Source organism: Anguilla rostrata, chromosome 13 (genome assembly GCF_018555375.3).
Source record: "Anguilla rostrata isolate EN2019 chromosome 13, ASM1855537v3, whole genome shotgun sequence".
NCBI lineage: Eukaryota > Metazoa > Chordata > Actinopteri > Anguilliformes > Anguillidae > Anguilla > Anguilla rostrata.
The window spans coordinates 5,441,100-5,456,705 of NC_057945.1; the positions used below are offsets into that span (position 1 = coordinate 5,441,100).

At 44.8% G+C, this 15,606-nt stretch overlaps 1 protein-coding gene across 5 annotated transcripts in view; it reads left to right on the forward strand.

The window, feature by feature from the left end:
* ikbkg (inhibitor of nuclear factor kappa B kinase regulatory subunit gamma) overlaps window positions 1-14,904 on the forward strand; it is a 20,828-nt gene extending 5,924 nt beyond the window's left edge. For 3 of the 5 annotated variants that reach the window (XM_064305817.1, XM_064305821.1, XM_064305819.1), the window contains exons 5-17: window positions 506-616; window positions 3,977-4,162; window positions 4,535-4,720; window positions 5,365-5,426; window positions 6,838-6,885; window positions 7,224-7,326; window positions 7,938-8,053; window positions 9,502-9,654; window positions 10,238-10,307; window positions 10,673-10,816; window positions 11,458-11,591; window positions 12,676-12,749; window positions 14,251-14,904. In XM_064305817.1, the coding sequence (XP_064161887.1) occupies window positions 506-616; window positions 3,977-4,162; window positions 4,535-4,720; window positions 5,365-5,426; window positions 6,838-6,885; window positions 7,224-7,326; window positions 7,938-8,053; window positions 9,502-9,654; window positions 10,238-10,307; window positions 10,673-10,816; window positions 11,458-11,591; window positions 12,676-12,749; window positions 14,251-14,411 (1,548 nt within the window). In that variant the 3' untranslated portion in view covers window positions 14,412-14,904. The remainder of the gene's footprint in view (window positions 1-505; window positions 617-3,976; window positions 4,163-4,534; window positions 4,721-5,364; window positions 5,427-6,837; window positions 6,886-7,223; window positions 7,327-7,937; window positions 8,054-9,501; window positions 9,655-10,237; window positions 10,308-10,672; window positions 10,817-11,457; window positions 11,592-12,675; window positions 12,750-14,250) is intronic. The other 2 variants (XM_064305818.1, XM_064305822.1) reach the window with 2 other exon arrangements.
* The last annotated feature ends 702 nt before the right edge of the window (window positions 14,905-15,606 follow it).

Sequence of the window (15,606 nt, forward strand, 5' to 3'; positions counted from 1 at the left end):
TTCTTGTCATTTCTTTTAGGTGATCTTCAGTTGGTTCTCTTTTCCTTTTGATAGACAGGTGGGAGTTCCCAACTATGTGCAGCGCACTAATTAGTATTTTGACAGGAGCTAGAATTTCTGAAATTCCATCTTAACAAACACTGGCTCGGGTGTAACAGCAGTGTGTGCGTGTGCATGCAGTGCAGTGCATCTCATGTTGTAGCCTACAAAATTATGTGCGTGCATGCTTTTTGTATGCCTGTGTGCATGCATTCGTATGTGCATGTGTGCGTGCCTGTGTGCATGCATATGTGCGCGCTTGCCTGTATGCATGCATGCGTATGTGCCTGCGTGCCTGTATGCATGCATGCGTATGTGCCTTCATGCCTGTATGCATGCATGCGTATGTGCGTGCGCATGTGTGCCTGTATGCATGCGTATGTGCGTGCGTGTGTGCGTGCCTGGGTGCATGCATGCGTGCCTGTGTGCATGCTTTTTGAAAACGTCTCCATCTGTGTGTAACCAGGATGACTCAAGTGTGTGTAGCTCCAACAGTACTGGGTTCCCCAGCCTGGTGGACAGCCTGTCCTCCATCATAGAAGATGGGGGAGAGGGAGAGGGTGGGGCCTGCAGCAAGGTGAGACACCCCTCCCTCTCTCTCCCTTCGTCACCGTCCCCGGCACTCCCAATCTCCGTCTCTCTCCTATTAGATTAACGTGTGGGGTGGGGGGTGGGGGGTGGGAGTGGGGGGAGTGGGGGGGGGGGGGTTTGTGGTGATAACTTTCTAAATAGGGGGTTCCATAAAAGCAGAGTATCATTTGTTTTGTCTGACTCTTTTAGAGCAGGGTTTGACACTTTGGGTTCCAAGGCACTTACTGGTAGAGAGGTTTTCTCGTTGCCCGAATGTTGAGCTCACTTGCCCAAAAATACAACCGGATGTCTCATATATGACATATTTTTGGTTATTTTGTTTTCATCCTTATTATCCAGCAGCCAATACAGATATGTTCAGCATTATTAGCAAAGGCTACCAGTTGTCGATAATAACCTATCCAAATATAGCAATATGACAAATATGGCAAAAGTAGAATGGAAAAAAATTACATGTATAATTGACATGTATCAAACAGGAATAAATATGGAGGGGGACATCTTCGTTCGTATTGTAGTGGCGGCTGGCTAACTACTGTACATGTGTGTTTACTACCTTGTGTTGATGTAGCTAGTCCAGGATTGGACTGAGAACTAGCCAGTTAGATTCTGCGCTCTTTTGCGTATCAGGTTTGTTTTATGGGCCTCAAGCTGGACGTAAAAGGAGCACGCGGTCAGCACTCACGGCCTGCGTTCTGCCAGTTCTGCTCTTCCTGTGCTCCGGTTTCAGCTGCGTTCTTTTGGCATTGATAAGTGAGCACAAAGGCTGAAAATGTGATCCTCCTGGCTTATCTCTTGCTGAAATGGCTACTGTATGAGTTCTCCTGGACAGAGAATTACCGCTGTCGGGTTCAAAGGGAGCCTCCTTCGCTTCCCTCTTCCGACTCCCCAAATCCATATCAGCACGGCGAAGACATGCCTTAGCCGTGCTGAGAAGTTCTCAAGATTAATAATATTTTCCAAAAAAATTAAGGGAAACAAGAATTGCACCTCACCAAGTGAATGTGTTTTCATGCTAACACTGTGGCGTTTAGCTGTGATGATGCGACCGAACTTGCTTTAATGCTTGCTGTTCCAGACGTCCAATTAGACGTGTGTCGTCATGTGTCGTTTGAAAGCTTGTACTGTCCTTTACTGGGTAAAAAGGCAACAATGGTGTAAACAGCATGTATGGTTTTCTCAGTGGTAGGATTGTGTAATCATTTCATATTTAGTAGCTGATATTGTATTGATAGTAGAGTGACGTGATATAACTGCACAATAATTCCTCTTGTTTATTTAGCTATTGAGTGAGCAGAGTTTTTTTCACTGTGTTGGCAATGTTGGCTTAATGTTGTTACTATCATGGAATACAAAATTTTGGTTGTGAAAGAATATTTGTATGAACTCTAAGAAGCTGTCCAGTGTGTCATGGTTGGGGGTTGTAGTTGCAGGTGAGACTGCAGGGAGGGGGTGCTTGTTAAATGGATAACCTACATGACAATGGTGGCACTCGGAAACTAGGTATTTGACACAGTTGTCGTGTAACGTCTACTAATAAAGCTAGAATGCAGAGCTTGTTGTTTCCACTCTTAGTTTGGTTGCAGGAGCACTGAATGTCTGAGATCTCAGGACGCCAGTGTCGTGGCCACTAGGGGGCTTGCGCAAAGGTTATCAGATATCGGCCAAAATTTTGTTTTCATGTATCCATAGTTTAATTTAATACAATGACTGCTCAATTCCTTATTTAAATTTAACCAAGACTGGCAACCGCAGGGTAAAGTTGCCCAGTGCTTTTTTGCCGGACCGTGAGGGCCTTACTGAGGGTCTGCCGGAGTCACTGACTCCCCGTTGTTGAAACACGCGTGAGCGGTGGTGTTCAGTAGGTGGCGGTATTGTTTAGGTATATCAAGGTACGGTGCTCACCATATCTTGGATTAGTTAACGCTTCAAGTTAACGCTAGCTATGTTGTTATTTTGAGAAGTAATGCGATTACAAGTAAGTTAGCTGGCTAGTTCCGTTTCACTGACTGAGGTTTAAAAACATTAAATACATTATTCCAGTGTATTAAATAATAAAAATGTACTTTTAGATGTGACTATAACAAATGATCGTGTTCACTGTATATTCACATTTCCACCGCTTCGCTGGTTTGAGCTGCCATTAATTTAACAGTAGTGAGAAGTCTGAGGAAATCGCAAAGACCTATGGGATAGCTTTCCAGCTGCAGGATGCGTCAGACACTGCCTTCAAATTTAACCCAAATAAGGCACCTGCCTACAAAGGACAAGTGTGAAAAATAGTGAAAATTGTGAAAATGCTGCCTTCTGAGGCAGCTGACTTCGTATCGGGACACGGCCATAGGTTCTTTTGCTATTGATTAAAAATATGAATGAAAGTTATATCATTTTACCTTAAATAAAGAGTAAGTGCCTTCTGGAACCTAAGTGATAAGAAGGTCCAGTGCCATGGCAATGGGTTCATTCCAATCACTTATTTTATTTTCCCTTGCTTGCTTTCCTTGCGTCCTCTCCTAGCATTGAAGGCCAAACATGTCAGAAACATGTAAAATTGACGCTCATTCCAATCTCTTATTTTGTCCTTCCTTGTCCTTGCTTGGGCCGTCTTCAAGGACATTCCCACCTGTTAAATGCTCCTTGAAGGAGCTAGGAGGTTCTTGAAGGATGCTTGAGCAAGGAAACATGAGTGCATCCTTTGCAGATGTATTTTTTTGAGGAAGTGCGATGTATAAATGATGGACCTGTGGATCCACCTCTCCCCATCTAATTGACGTGGCTTCAAACTGAGGCTTGAAAGAGCAAGGATGTTCTATTTGCCTAATACATGATTCCTTGCATCCTCCGATCTGTGGAGCTAAGGGCTACGAAAGGACGCAAGGAAAGGAAGCAAGGAGGTAATATAATTTTTTTTTTTTTTTTAATTGCAGAAATTATATTTCAACTATGAAACATATAGAACATTATTTTGCCCAAATAATCTAATTATTAACCATAAATTTGCTAGCGATTGGACTGCACCCATCTGGTACAAGGCTAGCATTGCTGTAAATGCTCCTTGGGGATGGTCCTTCAAAGCCCTGGTTTATGTGCTTCTCCTAATTTCACACGCTTGGTTAGATCATGCTTTGCATGTTCATTAACGCTGTTTTTTGCCCTCTTAACTTCCTCCTCAGTCTTCTGTTTCCATTTCCTGAACAGTGAGTTGGTGGGGGAAAAGTGGTGGATCCACATATGATGGTGTAATCACATAAAGAGTGGTGTGAAATCAAGTGAAGTTAAATGTGCTGCTTGTTTGATTATTCTTTTCATCTCTAAAATCTGTTTTATATTTCTCTTCAATCTTCAGCCCGCTGAAGGAGGGAATGAGTTTCTTCAGCTGCTCAAGAGCCACAAAGAAAAGTTGGAAGAGGGGATGCAGGAGCTGAGGAGGAGAAACGAAGATCTGGACAGACAGAGGGAAGAGGCGGAGAAGGAGAGAGATGGCCTTCGCAGCACCAACGCACAGCTGCAGGCCAAACTCGCTCAGATGCAGGTGAGCAGACGACTTCCACCTCTCCTCCTCACCATTCACTCCATCTGCCCTGTGTTGTGCTCATGTATGCATATTACCTACTGTCTGCACCACACAGGCAGTGTTTTAGTCCCACAGTCAGTGTTTTAGTCCCAGAGTCAATGTCTTAGTCTCAGAGTCAGTGTATTAGTCCTGGAGTCAATGTCTTAGTCCCAGAGTCAGTGTCTTAGTCCCAGAGTCACTGTATTAGTCCCAGAGCCAGTGTTTCACTCCCGGGGTCAGTGTTTGTTTGATTATTCTGTGGTTATTTTTAATCTCTTAAAATTTTAATATTTCTCTCCCTTTTTCTCTCCCATGACCAACCCCCCCTCCCGAAACAAAACATACTTTCAGCCCGCTGAAGGAGGGAATGAGTTTCTTCAGCTGATCAAGAGCCACAAAGAAAAGTTGGAAGAGGGGATGCAGGAGCTGAGGAGGAGAAACGAAGAGCTGGAGAGAGAGAGGGAAGAGGCGGAGAGGGAGAGAGATGGCTTTCGCAGCACCAACGCACAGCTGCAGGCCAAACTCGCTCAGATGCAGGTGAGCGGACAACTTCCACCTCTCCTCCTCACCATTCACTCCATCTGCCCTGTGTTGTGCTCATGTATGCATATTACTTACTGTCTGCGTCACACAGTCAGTGTCTTAGTCCCAGAATCAGTGTTTTAGTCGCAGAGTCAGTGTCTTAATTCCACAGTCTCAGTCTGTGTTTTACTCCCAGAGTCAATGTCTTAGTCCCAGAGTCAGTGTTTTAGTCCCAGCGTCTGTGTTTTAGTCCCAGAGTCAGTGTCTTAGTCCCAGAGTCAGTGTCTTAGTCCCAGTGTCAGTGTCTTAGTCCCAGAGTCTGTGTCTTAGTCCCAGACTCAGTGTCTTAGTTCCAGTGTCAGTGTCTTAGTCCCAGAGTCAGTGTTGCAGTCCCAGAGTCAGTGTTGCAGTCCCAGCGATTTGGCCTTCCAGCCTGGTTCTGTCAAACTAGTTTTGTATCCCTAGTTCTGTGAACTTTGGGATACAAGTAATTTGTATGAAAGGTCCAGTAGGCTATAAGTAATTTTTCATTATTAGTATACGGTTTGCGATGGCGTATTTTCTGCCCTCTACAAATGTGCTTTCATATGTGTACATCTTTTAAAAATGTTATGTGCTTCCATGCTGTAACGTGGTTCTGGTCATTTTCCCCTCCTCAGGGCTGTGGTGTGATTGAGGAGGCTCCCCAGCGCTCAGCAGTACCCTCCAGTGGCTCAGACAGGTACTGCGCCTCTCTGGAATCACTGTCATCTGTCTTCTCCTGTCTGTCTCGACCTGGCCTGTTTTTCCTAATTTCCAACTTTTCGCTTGCATCTCTTACCCCATTCCCCGGTCTGGGATGCTAAATTACAGTAATAGGACTATGCTGCTGATAGGGCCGTGCTGTGCAGGTGGCTGTGTAGCACAGTGGGTAAGGAAGTGGGCTTATAACCGAAAGGTCCATAGGTTCGATTCCAAGGTAGGACACTGCCGTTGTACCCTTGAGCAAGGTACTTAACCCGCATTGCTTCAGTGTCTATCCAGCTGTATAAATGGGTACAATGTAAAATGCCATGTAAAAGCTGTGTGAGTTGCTCTGGATAAGAGCGTCTGCAAAATGGCCGCACTACACTGTGCTCAGTCAGTTGGAAGCCAGCGCTAACGGCTGCTGCTCGCTTTCTCTGTACGGTCCGCTGGGTGAACTACGCGTTCGACCGGAGCGCACTTCCTCCGGTACGGCGAGGGCCACAGACAGTCACCCAAATGACCGACGAGGCCCCCATTGTGAAGGGGGAAGAGATTTGAACTGAGATCACTAAGGCCAGTCGCCAGTCGTAGCCCCCCCCCACCCCGCATGGTCAGGATTAGGTTCCAGAACTTATTGGTGTGCCTGTAGTGGGACACAATGACCGAGAGTCTGTATCAGTCTGTCAACTGTCCGGCTCTCCGGATATGCTGGCTGTGAGGGGGGTGTTCTGAGGCTCTTGGTTTATATATGCAGTCGCTGTGGGGGGTGGTATTTTGGTGCTCTTGGTCTCTGGATGTAGTCGCTGTGAGGGGGTATTTGGTGCTCTTGGTTATGGATGTAGTCGCTGTGGGGGGGGTATTTTGGTGCTCTTGGTTTGGATGTAGTCGCTGTGGGGGGGGGTATTTGGTGCTCTTGGTTTATGGATGTAGTCGCTGTGGGGGGGGTATTTTGGTGCTCTTGGTCTCTGGATGTAGTCGCTGTGGGGGGTATTCTGGTGCTCTTGGTTTAGGATGTAGTCGCTGTGGGGGGTATCTTGGTGCTCTTGGTTTATGGATGTAGTCTCTGTGGGGGGGGGGTATTTGGTGCTCTTGGTTATGGATGTGGTCTGCTGTGGGGTGGGTATCTTGGTGCTCTTGGTTTATGGATGTAGTCGCTGTGGGGGGGGGTATTTTGGTGCTCTTGGTCTCTGGATGTAGTCGCTGTGGGGGGGTATTCCGGTGCTCTTGGTTTATGGATGTAGTCGCTGTGAGGGGGTATTTTGGTGCTCTTGGTTTATGGATGTAGTCGCTGTGGGGGGGGGTATTCTGGTGCTCCTCATCTTTTCTATGCTTGTTGTCTTTCGCTCTTTCCCTTTCGCTCCTTCCCTCTCTCTCTTTCCCTCTCGTTCTTTCCCTCTCTCTCTCAGCTCCACTCTGGCACGCCTGACTGAGCAGCTGCAGGCCACGCAGTGCAGGTAAAATGCTTGTTGTCAAAAGAGATTGAGACTCAGCTTAGGCTTGACTCCAGCTCAGAGGCTTAAGACTTGACTTAAACTTACACTGGACTTGTGAGCAGCTCTGGAGTGGCCTACGTTTACAGCCCACCAAGTAACTTGTCAAAGAAGCTAGCACAGCCGAGCCTGTGAATTGAAACATTGTTTATATGGATCACCGTTAGCCATTTCACACCTAGCAGCTAGCTACTCAGTGCGGCTACAGCGGCAGGGTATGTTATGCTGTTTGTAGGGTTAGGAGGGTGGCAGAGGTGTGTGCCACACTGAGTGCCTCTCTGGTTTCTTTTTTCTTCTCACAGGTATAGAGAGTTACAGGAGAAATTAGACTGCCTTCAGAAGACCACAGTGCAGCGAGACAGAACAGAAGCCCTGCTAAAGCAGAGAGAGAAGGAGTTCACACAGGTACGCCATGCACACACACATGCACACACGCACACACGCAAATACACACACACACACACTACTCACATACACACAAGCACACATGCAAAAACACACGCACACACACGCACACGCAAAAACACACACGGACTATACACATACACAAGCACACACGCAAAAACACATGCACACACTACACACACGCACACACGCAAAAACACACACGCACTACACAGATGCACGCGCACACACATACACACGCAAAAACACACACAAACTACACACATACACATGCATACACGCAAAAACACACACACGGACTACACACACTACACACATACACACACGCATGCATAACTCATTACACACGCGAAAATGCGCATGCACTACGCATATGCACACACAAACACACGCAGTGTACAGAACAGTGAATTACTACAGAATACTACAGTGTCTTCTGGGAAATGTGGTTCTGGTTGTGGGTACACTGCATTATGTAGGCTTTTCCTCCTGTGGTGTGTGTTACACAGTGAATTACTACAGAATACTACAGTGTCTTCTGGGGAATGTGGTTCTGGTTGTGGGCACACTGCATTACATAGACTTCTCCTCCTGTGGTGTGTGTTACGCAGCTGGTTAAGGACAGCGAAGCTCTAAAGGCCCAGGTCACCTCACTCCTGGGAGAGCTGAACGAGAGACAGAGCTGCCTGGAAAGCAGCGAGAAGGAGAGGATGCTGTTAGAAGAGAAGTAAGCTCCTCCTTCGGTTTATCTGTATTCGTGTGGGTGTGGGGGGTTATATGTGTTTGGTTGTTTTGTATATCTGTTTTTGAGTGAGCTGCCATTTTGGCTGTAATTCCTACTCTGCCTCTCACTTGTCCATACTATACCTCTCACACGCTTATATGAAACGTACACTTTCATATACAATTGAATACGTGCACGTTATGGATGTTAGCCTTAAATCGATCAATTTGATTTCTGCCAGATAAAAGAGGGAACATAGCCAGAAAACAATGAAGATTTAATTATATTAAGAATTGGTTTGCTAAGAACAGCCAATAGCTCCTTCAGTAGCTTTGTGGGAATTGGGTCAAGAGTGCAGGTGGTTGATTTGGGAAGAAGAAACAAATTTGACTAGTTTGCCCAGAAGAATGGGAGTAAAGGATTCAAGTCGTTCTGCATGTCTAGGAGGCAGGTCTGCGATATCGATAAAGCTGTTTCTGACTAGTGTGGTGCTGGTTATCTTTCCTCTCATTCCTGTTATTTTATTGTAAAAGAAAGTCAAGAAATCATTACTGCTAAAAGAAGCTTGAATTTGAGGTTCAGCTGCTGCATCATAATTTAGTTATATCATCAACTGTTTTGAATAGGAACTGGGGATTATTTTCTTGTATGAACTTTGAAAAGTAAGTAGACCTTGCATTGGAGAAAGAATGCTTACAGGCACCAAGACTCTCTTTCCAGGCTAGGTGAAATACCTGCAGCTTATTCAAACGGTGTAGCTAGTTATACCTGGCAAAATGTTGCAGTAACTATAATATTTGTCATACAGCTGTCTATAACTTATTGAATGTAAAAAGTTTTAGCTAATTCCCTCTTTTGTTTGCTAACTGCACTGAGTGTTTCCCACATGGTTCAGGCAGAGGTTAATGGTCAAAGCCCTCCACAAGGATCAAAATGAATACATTATTCCTTACTTCTGTGCTCCACATTGCACACTCAGGGCCATGGTAGTGCAGGACAAGTATGGGGTTTGGAACACAGCTATGGATGAAACAGGACAGAATAAGAACTGAGTTTCAGGGTTTGCTCTGATGAAGAGGAGGACAGGCAGAATAAGAACTGAGTTTCAGGGTTTGCTCTGAGGAAGAGGAGAACAGGCAGAATAAGGAATTCAGCCAGTGCTAAGTGAGAATGCCTCCAATGGATCCAATTAATCTCTCTCTCTCCCTCTCTCCTTCTCTCTCTCCCTCCCTCTCTCTCCCTCTCTCTGTCCCTCTCCTTCCCTTGCTGTCCCTCTCCCTCCCTCCCTCTCTCCCTCTTTCTCCCTGTTTCTCTCTCCTCCTCCTTCCCTCCCTCGCTCTCCCTCCCTCCCTCTCTCCCCCCTCTCCCTCCCTCCCTCTTTCTCCCTCCCTCTCTCCCTCCCTCTCTCCCCCCTCTCTCTCTCTCTGCCTCCCTCGCTCCCTCTCTCTCAGGTTGTCTGTACGCACAGAGGAGCTGTACTCCATCCAGAGGGAGATGGAGCAGCTGAAGAAGCAGCACAGCGTGACGGTGGACAAGCTGCGTCTGCAGACCCAGAACCTGGAGGCCGCGCTCAGGACCGAGAGGCTGGTCCTCACCGAAGAAAAGTGGGAATCATATCACTCACACTGCCTATAACACCAACTCTGCTCTTACTGTACATCGCTGATTTTTCAGTTACAGAAACAGAGATTTGAATCCAGTGAAACTTTTTGAGTATTACTTCTCCTGTGTGTATAACAGTCAGGAGCATTGCTCTAATATATCACTCTGTTATTTATTCCCCTGTGTGTACCTCAGTAAGAAGCATTGCTCTAATATATCACTCTGTTATTAATTCCTCTGTGTGTATATCAGTCAAGAGCATTGCTCTAATATATCACTCTGTTATTTATTCCCCTGTGTGTATATCAGTCAGGAGCATTGCTCTAATATATCACTGTTGTCTATTCCCTGTGTGTATATCAGTCAAGAGCATTGCTCTAATATATCACTCTGTTATTTATTCCCCTGTGTGTATATCAGTCAGGAGCATTGCTCTGATATATCACTGTTGTTTATTCCCCTGTGTGTATATCAGTCAAGAGCATTGCTCTAATATATCACTCATTATTTATTCCCCTGTGTGTATATCAGTCAGGAGCATTGCTCTAATATATCACTGTTGTCTATTCCCTGTGTGTACCTCAGGAGGAAGCTGGCCCAGCTGCAGCATGCCTACACACAGCTGTTTAAGGACTACGACACCAAACGCAAGAATGTGAGTCGGGTGCAGCATCTGGTGCTCAGTGCATCGTGCGCGTTGAATATAGTGAAATACTAACGATGCTCAGTCTGCCTGCGACCGGTCTGTGTGGCTCGTCTCATCCAGCATCTGGGTTTCTAAAAGCAAAAATGTTCGATCCTTCGGTGTCACTTTTAAAAGTAACATGGCAAGACTTGCAGTGGGGCTTCTAGTGGCGCAGCCCATAGAGCGCTATCCACGTGCTCAACGCGAGCCGCGACGTCGGCGGTTCGAATCCGACCGCTGACCTTTGTCGCACGTCTCTTTCATGTCTATCAGGGCGGGGAAGTGGAAGACCTGGTGATGATTTGTTGAAAGTGTCTGTTTTTTGTGTCTGACAGGGCGGGGAAGTGGAGGACCTGGCCAATAGGCTGGTGGAGGCGGAGAGGGCCCTGGCACTGAAGCAGGAGCTGATTGACAAGCTGAAGGAGGAAGTGGAGCAGCAGAGGGGCACTCTGGAGACCGTTCCCGTTCTCACTGCACAGGTTACTGACCCACACAACTGCCTGCATTACTAACTGAATTTTATTATTTATAAAGACTAGTTTAACTGCTTTAAAAATCATTTTTATTTGAGATTTTCATCACTACTTTTTCTAATAGAGATTATGTGTGATTTATTCAGATGTATGTAGATTATGTGTGATTTATTCAGATGTATGTAGGTGGAGATTATGTGTGATTTATTCAGATGTATGTAGGTGAAGATTATGTGTGATTTATTCAGATGTATGTAGGTAGAGATTATGTGTGATTTATTCAGATGTATGTAGGTAGAGATTATGTGTGATTTATTCAGATGTATGTAGGTAGAGATTATGCTGTGATTTATTCAACTGTATGTAGGTAGAGATTATGTATAATTTATTCAACTGTATGTAGGTAGAGATTATGTATAATTTGTTAAATTGTATGTAGGTAGAGATTATGCTGTGATTTATTCAACTATGTAGGTAGAGATTATGTATAATTTATTAAACTGTATGTAGGTAGAGATTATGCTGTGATGTATTCAGATGTATGTCATTAGAGATTATGTGGTGAGCTGTTTGGCTGTGTGCAGGTAGGGAGAGATGTACAGTGATGTCACCTGCTGTGCTGCTGTGGCTCCCTCCCTGGCTTGCAGGCGGAGATCTACAAAGCAGACTTCCGCGCGGAGAGGGAGGCGCGGGAGAAGCTACACCAGCGCAAGGAAGAGCTACAGGAGCAGCTGAGCCAGGCCTTGGCCGAGCTGGATCGGCTCAAAATCGTGGACTCCAGGTAATGCAGACCTCGGTGGGGGCCCCACGCATGGGGAAGCTAACATTTTTTTGTACCGTGAGTTTTTTTCGTGCGCACAAAAACGATAAATAACTAACCCACCAAGAACACAGATATTTTACTTCAGAGTTGACAGAAAGTGTGGCTGAATTTCAGGGCTAAAGGCTAGAGGTTTCACCCCAGTCAAACTCTGGCTAGAGCAATTTGTCTACATCTAATAATTGGTCTCACAAACATTCTTTTTTGATTAGCTATGTTAAAAGTGTGAATAAACATTTAAAAAACCGAATTACCTTTGTACATGATGCGTCATGGTTGCTAATGGTAACTTAGAAAAGTTATTTTTTTGAAAACAAACCAAATACTTCTTAACAGCCTTAACTGGTTTTGGATACAACACTTCTCATTTGGTATTGTCCTGTCGGATATCTAGTCTAGATTATCACGTTTGAGGAATGTTAGATATCTAGTTTTTAGATTGCACTGTGAATGTTATCTGTTTTTTCTCCCTCTCCTTTCGCTGCTCTCCCCTCCACAAACATCAAATGAAACATTCTTAGGAAATGATGGTCACCCAAAAGTCTTCTCAACCTTGGGTGTCCAGGGATTAAGTCTCCCTTGAAGTTTTACCACTTTATTACCTTCTGGGGGAATCACAGTCTCCAGATTGGAGTGATTGCAGTCTCCAATCTGGCTTTGGCGCACCTATATGCATATTCCTGGCCACACACGTACACGTTTTAGTGACTTCGTAAACAGGCTGAAGACCGTTATCTACCTTGCCAAGTGTTTTCATTTGCATATGCCTCCTGTTCCTGTTAGGTAGTAAGATCACAGAAGTGCACTGTTCAGTAATACTACACATGTCTATGTAGCGATATCTCATATTATATAAGATGTAGCTACCACAGATGTCAGTGTGGACATCCAGATGTTCAGCTGCATATCCTTAGTGCAGAAAGTTCTGCCTCTTGCCATTCTGCTGAGAGTCAGAAACCACTCAGAATAAGTAAATTAAGGGGATAGAAGGAAGACAGGTGGCCTTGGGTTTGTGAACAGAACAAATTTGGTGATAACCCAACAGGGCGGGGATGGAAGAGATGCAGAAGAGGCACAGGGAGGATTTCCGGACGCACCCCCGCCACCCCCCGCCTGCAGGTACTTTCTGACTCCAGGGCTCTGTGTCTTCGCCTCGCAGTGCTCCTCCTGAATTCATTCCAGTGCTCTTTGCTGACTGTGTGTGTGTTGCTGAGAGGGGTCGATGGGACATTTATTTATTTTTTCGGATTTGTGTGGGTGCGCTCTCTCTCTCTCCATGCGGCAACCAACAATGTTCCCCGGCACTGCCGCATCTCCCTCCCAGGGGTGTCACACTGGCGTGTGTCAGGCTCCTATCTCTGGAGTTTTTAATAGACAGCATTATAAGGAGCCGCTCAGACAAAAAAAAATGCTATAAGCAAAAGAATGCTGATGCAGGCCCAAGAGGTGAAATCTGATATCTCCACTGCTGATAGCATTGTGTTATGCTCTTTTATTATTAGTCAGTCGTTGCCACAGCAAGATTAACCCTTGCAGGTCTTTACACTCACAAAAACGGTCCGGAAACATTGTGTTTAGTAACTTTGCCATGGTGTGATGATATATAGATCTGTGCAGGCAGCATTGTGTTTGGTAACTTTGCCCTGGTGTGATGATATATAGATCTGCGCAGGCAGCATTGTGTTTGGTAACTTTGCCCTGGTGTGATGATATATAGATCTGTGCAGGCAGCATTTTGTTTGGTAACTTTGCCCTGGTGTGATGATATATAGATCTGTGCAGGCAGAATATTGTTTGGTAACTTTGCCCTGGTGTGATGATATATAGATCTGTGCAGGCAGCATCTTTTTTTAGTAGCTTTGCCCTGGTGTGATGATATATAGATCTGTGCAGGCAGCATCTTTTAGTAACTTTGCCATGGTGTGATGATATAGATCTGTGCAGGCAGCATTTTGTTTGGTAACTTGCCTGGTTGATGATTATAGATCTGTGGCAGGCAGCATCTTTTAATAGCTTTGCCCGTGTGAGAAATAGATCATGCAGGCAGAATTTTATTTGGTAACTTTGCCCTGGTGTGAGGATATATAGATCTGTGCAGGCAGGGCAGCAGTAAACTCGGGAGATTTCGTTTGTTTGGCTACTTGGTGAAGTTACTGACATCTATCAGCACCTTGGAGAGAGAACAGGAGAACAAGAATAAGTTTGTGCCCCAAAAAAATAGACAGTACATCATTGGCCCATGTTTATTAAATCTAATGGCACAAAAATAAGCTTCGATGGTTAGGGTTGAACATAGGTAGACAGATTGTATAGCTCATTTTGAAATGAACGTTATTATATCATAGCTACCTGGTTACTTAGTGTTGCTAGCCTGAACATTGTTGATGGCAAATTTGCTAGCAATCGCTTGGTGAATCACTCCATCCATAAGTCAATATATCGATCCGTAATTCTGTCAATCAATCAGTCATCAAGGGCATCATTCAATCGGCCTGTTCATCAGCCTGTCCATCCAGTGATCAGTTTGTCCATCGTGCAATCAGTTCATTGATAGGTCTATGCATCAGGCCGCCCACCCATCAATCATTCGACCTCTCTTCCTGTCTCGGTCCTGATCCAGCGTTCGCGGGGGCCACAGTCCCGTTCAGCCCCGCCCAGGCCCCCTCCTTCCGCAGGCACAGTGTGTCCGAAGAGCTGCCCGATTTCCGCTGCCCGAAATGCCAGTACCAGGCCCCGGACATGGACACCCTGCAGATCCACGTCATGGACTGTATCCAGTGAGGGGGGGGGGGGGGGGGGGTGAAGTAGACTAGGATCCCTCCCAAATACACTCCACTGCAAGAACAGAGAGAGAGAGAGAGAGAGAAAGCTCTGAGGGGGTGCAGTTGGCAGGAATGTGGATTGTTAAGTGGACAACTTAATTCCTCACCAGTCCCGACAGAAGGAAAAAGTTTTATAATCAATGCTATAATTGTTGCCACCATAGAATGTTTATAATATTTCCATTTTAACAGATCTCTTATCAGTGTTCGGTTTAATTACAGTTGGACTGTGTAGCTCTCTTTGTATGGAACGCTGTGCTGTACTGCAGGCATGTATCCGTGTGCTTACTGTCAGTGACTTTCCTGTCTTCCAGAATTTATGTGAACTTGTTTGTCCTTACGGCACTCTGTGTAGTCTAATTATTCAAGAATGTTTTAAAAGGAGAATGTACGTCCTTGTGTAAATTGTGGTAATGGAAAGAGTTTAAACAAATAAATGTTGTCATGCCTAATTGGTGTTTTCGAATTGACTTACTTGACAATTGACATGATGATTCAAATGGTTCTTTTTTACGTTGTATAGACACCTGATATTTGTTATTTATGTGCCTATTTGAACCAGAAAATCCTAGGCTAGTCTCACCTTCTGAATGTAAAAATTGTTCCATTAATTTGATGGGAAGGATGACAGGTCAAATGGAGGAAAAGTGGATGAATAAATTATGTCTTCGTGCTTTTCACGGATCCTTCCTATGCATTTCTTTCACATTAAATAATATGAACAAATTGTAAACTAAGGTATTTACAAGGAATCACCTTCTATTAACCCTCCTGTTATGTTGCGGGTCAAATTGACCCTTTTTAAAGTTTGAAAATCTAGGAAAAATACTTAAAATTATTTTTTCAGTATGAAACTTCTTCTACTGGCCTTAATTAGTGTAATCAACATTTTAAATGAAAATGGTTCATTTCATGTATTTGCAAACCCCCCCTGTATGGGGATTGACCCGGGAACATTTTTGCTGTACCTAAAAAATGAACAGAACAGGAGGGTTAAGTGCTCACAAGGCAATAATAATTGTACAGTACACTGCCTTCAGAAGGTTTTCATCCTCTTTTGATTAGTTCTCATTTTTCTGTTGCTGAAAGTAAAATAAAAAGTATATTACATTTTCCTCCTACATAAGCCACTCTATAATGTCAAAATGAAATAA